The sequence below is a fragment of the Nicotiana sylvestris genome, chromosome 6, assembly GCF_000393655.2.
Source record: "Nicotiana sylvestris chromosome 6, ASM39365v2, whole genome shotgun sequence".
Lineage (NCBI taxonomy): Eukaryota > Viridiplantae > Streptophyta > Magnoliopsida > Solanales > Solanaceae > Nicotiana > Nicotiana sylvestris.
The window spans coordinates 185,009,887-185,015,646 of NC_091062.1; the positions used below are offsets into that span (position 1 = coordinate 185,009,887).

The window sequence follows — 5,760 nt, forward strand, 5'->3', positions numbered from 1 at the left end:
AGTAGATAATTTTTCTCCTGTTTTCCCTTTCAACCAATCAAGAGAGAGTAATTAACCTTCTCGCATTTTCTGGATCATTCTCTCTCTTCATTCTGTTTTGCACGTATATATATATATCTCCTTTCTCTTAATGGAACTAGTATTAGTACTCATGCGATGCGCGGACACAAATCACGCCAAATTGTGATGTAGATTGTTTAAATCATGTGCGAATAACCTTAAAATATAAAATTTTGAGATAAAAATTATATAAATTTAGACATTAATTATGAAGCAGGATATGAAATTATTGTTCAAATATCGTAGTGGACAATCTCTCTCTCTCTCTCTCTATATATATATATATATATATATTCGTAGTAGCATTCCCCTTAATTTTAGTACTTGCATCTCGTTTTGCTGTCAATATTAAAGAATACTAAACATGTCTGTCTTGTTTGAGCACATTAGATAATATTATTTTAACAAATTCTTACTATCACTTTGTTTTTATCTGAAATGTCAAATATGTCTTATGTATCACATCATTTTTACGCAAATTCTTTTTTTCTTTTTGTTCTTTTCTTCTAGTTATTGTATTATTTATTATTTAATAATATTACACTATTGTATAATTTTTTATTAGCTTAATAATTAAATTAAGTCTTGCTTATTATTCTTTTAATAGTCTTTAATAAATATATGTATTTTATTCTTGAAATTTGGTATATTTTTATGCTTGTAAACTCTTATTTGAAATTTTTAATTATTTAAATTTATCAGTAATATTGTAAAATATAATTTATTTATTTTTAAATTAATTTAAAGTATAAGTATTCTCAGACTCCCTCTATTTGTTTTATACATTATCTTCCCTACTATAAATTTTAATTAATTATTATATTAATGTTTTGCCTATAACCAAAATAATATCATATTTCATTTTAAATTGTAACTTTGAATCAGTCTAAAATATTAATACATAGATTATTTGATTATTATGTTCCAAGTGTATTGAGTTCTCTTATAATTATTTTGTAATATATGCAGTTAAATTTTTATTTTGTATTATATTCAGTTATTTTTTGTTTTTAAATTTTTAATTTTTATTATATTTATTATTTTTCATAAATAAGACTTCAATTTCGCGGTATTATCCATAGCTTGATCATTCTCATCATAGTTTTAAGAACTTTCTAATCTCAAATTCAAATAGTCTTTCCCTTTTATTTCTAATAGTAATTTTTTAATAATTTAACTTAATTTTGCTATTTTTTTAATCTAATTTATAATCTTATTACGTTTTATGTGGCTTTTTATTAACTTGTAACTTTATTTAATATCATTATCAACTAATATTCTTTAATATAATATAGATAAATATATAGAATAATTTTTAATCATAAAATAAATATTTATTTTGTTTTAAAAATATTGCTTGAAAATTTTAAATTATTTAAATCTTAATAATATTTTTAAGTATTATATATTTACTTTCTTTTATTTTCTAAACTTATGATTTATAAATATCCTCCCATTATCTCTAATTTATTTTATTATTCAATATTTTAGTTTTTGATTTTATCTATTAGACTTGAGTTACGTGGACTTATCCATATTATGACTTTTCTTATTACAATATAAAACTTTCTTATCTCAAATTTAAATTAGTTTTACCCTTTTTCTCTATGATAAAAAATATGAATTTTTATTTTTTTCTCTATTTAGTCTTTATATTTTATATTATATTATTCAATTCCTAATATTTTATATTGTCATGTGGATTTTTATTAGCTTGTTTGAAATTTAATATATATTTCTGCCATACTCATTCTACTATAATATAGATAAAAATTTAATAACGTTCTCATTTCAAATTCAAATAATTTTTATCATTCTATTTTCTAATTGGACCACATTTACAAAAATTTATGTTATGCTTTCAAAGTTAAACTAACTACACTCAATTCAAATATTAATCATACAAAAATATTTTTTTAATTGTTTGAACACATTATTGTAGTAATATTTACGTATAAAATATGTGTTTGCCCGATATGTCAATATTAATATGAATTTATTAGTCTTATTATCAAAATATTTTTTACCAATTATTTAATTTTTTTCTTATCTTATAAATAATTTGTATGATTTATATAAGATCTTATTTTGCTACTTGAATTTATTTAATTTTTAAACTCAATAAATCATTAATATCGTAAGTAAATTTTAGTTTTATTTTATATTTAAACTTACTCCAAAATATAAATAGTCATAGATTATCTTAATTTATGTATTTCTATATTTTTTATTTTTTTCTATTATAGTTTTTAAATTATTTTTTTACCTCCATACTTCTAGCTAATATATAAGAAAATCTATGAGTGGATCAATATATAGATATAAATATAAATATTACTATTATATTTGTTTAAGCTATATTTAGATTATGTATAAAATTTATTAAACTACTTCCCTTAATTATGTTTCCATTTATAATTGCTAATAATTAATGTTGTCCTAAAATTACCAAGTAGCTTCATTTTAGCTTGCCACTTCACTTAACCACAATGTATACTACCCTCATTTTAATATAATATAGATATATGAATAGAGACGAAGTAACACGAATATCTCCTGTAGTCAATTTATTTTCATGAGTCAGGCTAGTGGGAGCAAGAAATTTGAGATAGCTAAGCTCCAACTTACAGCTTGTTTGGATGGTTGTTACCTATTGTATTGTATCGTATTGTTACTTTAAATACAATGTTTGTTTTGATTATTACTTAAATTTTACTGTATCGTCTTGTTAAATCCGTCGTTACGTAACGATGAAATGTGTCACTTTATGTAACGACCGATTTGGTGTGGTCGTGTCATTTTCTTGGGTTTTTCTCTCAATCTCACCCTTCATTAGTATTAAATAATTTTATTTTATCATTTACCCTACCTTTTTATATACCATATCATAATTTTTCTTTATAATATTGCAAGTTTATTCATCATATTACTGGTGCGTGATACTATGAAACGACGATAAAATGACACAATCCATCCAAACATTGTATTCACCAAACGATACAATACAATACAATACAATATATTATGAAACGATGAGTAACACAAGCTGTTAGCTTCCATTTTTTACCTATGCTTTAGTGAACTTTGGGTTAGGTCGGATCATGGCAAAAGAAGGCAAATATAACATATAAATATGTAGTAACTTCTTATACTGTCATTGCATATATATATTAATCTGAACTTATTCTTGAGAGACAGAATACTTTGTGGTCGTCCAATATGAACAACTATTTAAAATCAATAACACAAAACAATTACAAGAAAAAATTATTTGACAGATATGACTGGATCAAGGGTGATGGGAGCAAGAGAAGGTTCTTGAACAATGGCATTTAGATTATCTACTTTCCCTCCTAATTTAGCCTCAAGAAATGCCACGACAATCCCTCCAACAGCCTTTCTCATAAGGTCCTTTGATCCCTTCCCACTCTTTGCAACCAAACTCGCAATTGCAGCAATTTTGTCATCTAAAATATCAGTATGTCCATAATCCTTAGCAAGAAAATAATAGCAAGGTGGTTTGCACTCGTTAAAAAACTCCGAATGGTTGACACCGTTTGGTGCAAAGGGTGGGAAGATATAATGCGCACGTTGATTTGACAAGCCGGCGCCGATCACCGCCACAGGGACCGTCTGATCGAAATTTCGAGGAATATATTGGAGAATTTTCGGAGCAGATTGGCTGGACGGAGAAGAACCTGCAAATAAGTGGCGTAAATTTAGCTCATGTAAATATAACTCTGCTCGGGGAGTCAATTTGGGCATAACTAAGTTAGCCTATCTAGACGCTTTGGCCAATTTGGGCAGCCTATTTAGAACAAATTAACCAATAAAATAAATTATCAAAACATAAAAGAATATATAGTGCTTCATTCGTTATAATTTGTATGACATAGTTTGATTCGATATAGAATTTAATAAAAAATAAAAAAGACTTTTGAAATACGTGCTATTAACAATGTCATAATATTTGCGTGGCTATGAGATATTTAACACGTATGATTTTAAATGTCATAACAATTGTACTGTAGCTATAAAAAAATTTAATTAATGGTAAAACGAAAAATTCAAATTTAAATTGCTTGCAACTATAAAAATATGTAATCATTTCTTTTAAACTGAAAGTCTATCTTTTGGGTTTGTTATCATGATAAATAAAAGAATAAGCTTATGTTAGCTTAATTTTGAAAATAAATAAATAATAAAAGAGTAAATAAACAAATTACAATGATTTCTGTTATGACCTAACATGTCTATTGATTCAATACATTTACAGGCCCAAATTAAGCTCAATTCGTCCATTTGACATCCTAATTACCTGCAACTGGATCGATTCCTAGAAGAGCTTGAAATTTGATAGGCGTTGGGGTTGAGCTGGAGAGGTCGCCATATCCTAAAGCTAGTGAAAATGCTGTTTTACCACCTCTGCTGTGGCCGGAGACGGCGAGCTTGAGTAAATCCGGCTGCACTTTCTCCGGGAGAACGGATTCGAGGGCGCCATTGCTTACCCATTCTGTAACTTTGGCTGCTTTTTTCACTTCCTGGATTTCAGAAGCCACAGGAGAAAACTGCAAAATCCGAATCATGTAAGGGTTAACAAATTAAAGAGATGGATTAAGTTATTATGCAACCAAGTAAGTTATTCACAAATCACTACATATATTGGAAATACTACTGTATTCGACTCAGAATCTTGAAAATATATATATATATATATTATCCAAGTAATACGTACAAAATGCATCTATATCTAGAGTTCATTTGATCAATATCTATTTTGACCAATGAGTCATACAAAATATATATAATTAACATCCAATAGAGGCAGATTTAAGACGACAACTTGTGCGAGTTCAATTAAACCTATTTTATTTTTTTTTACTCGAGTTATCTGTATAACTATTATAAAGTAGATATACAAAAAAAAATTGTACGTATATTATAAAAGATTAATTATACTCATTTTTAACCTGCTAACGCTCAATTCTGAATTCGACGCTCTATCCAACAAACTTGGGGGATTAGTACCTGTGGAGCAACAACTATATAGCCGTGGGAAGAAATATGTTGAAGGAGAGACTTGTACCATATAGGCTTGAGAACGAAGCCATGAAAAAAGAGTAAAACTGGATAAGTTCCTGGTATGATTGGTGAAACAACTAACAATGAAGTTGGGGGTGAAAGATTATCATTATTTAATGATCCATTTTTCACCTTTGTTATTTTCACAGCCACATCTCCTTCTCTAAAAACAGATAATGATCCATCATAATGTAATAGCGGTTTCTCAAGAACCTTTTCCATCTTTCTTTCTTTCTCTCTCTCGCGCTCTTATTTTCTGTACGTCGACTTTTTGCATGCAGCAAACAACGTTTTTTCTGAGATTTATAATAGCAATCGTACGCACGGGGTCCCTTCGGGATGGCCCAGTTGGTTTGGAGGGCGGTCATCCATGCAAATGGTCTGGATCGAGCCTGACGCACAGAACTTGTCTAGTGCAGTTTACATTCCATGTGGTTTGTAAGCTATTATACTGTGGGAACTTACTCAGTGCGCACAGAGTGCTCAATACAGAGTGTTCACCCAATGAAGAGGTTCGGCTAAACCCAATAAATTTTACTCAAACAATATATCTGTATTAAGAAATTCACTAAATATATACAAATATTAAACGTATAACCTAGTTATTAATAGCTCTTA

General features: G+C 27.8%; 1 protein-coding gene across 2 annotated transcripts; it reads right to left on the reverse strand.

The window, feature by feature from the left end:
* Positions 1-3,194: 3,194 nt before the first annotated feature.
* LOC104226899 (chlorophyllase-1-like) lies at positions 3,195-5,507 on the reverse strand. 2 transcript variants are annotated; one of them, XM_009778994.2, is made up of 3 exons: positions 5,275-5,507; positions 4,379-4,628; positions 3,195-3,758 (listed from the first exon to the last, which is right to left on the reverse strand). In XM_009778994.2, the coding sequence occupies exons 1-3, from the start codon at positions 5,362-5,364 to the stop codon at positions 3,328-3,330; spliced, it is 771 nt and encodes a 256-aa protein (XP_009777296.1). In that variant the 5' UTR covers positions 5,365-5,507; the 3' UTR covers positions 3,195-3,327. The 2 variants fall into 2 exon arrangements, with proteins under 2 accessions (XP_009777296.1, XP_009777295.1); XM_009778993.2 differs by having other exon boundaries at positions 5,089-5,477.
* Between the last annotated feature and the right edge of the window lie 253 nt (positions 5,508-5,760).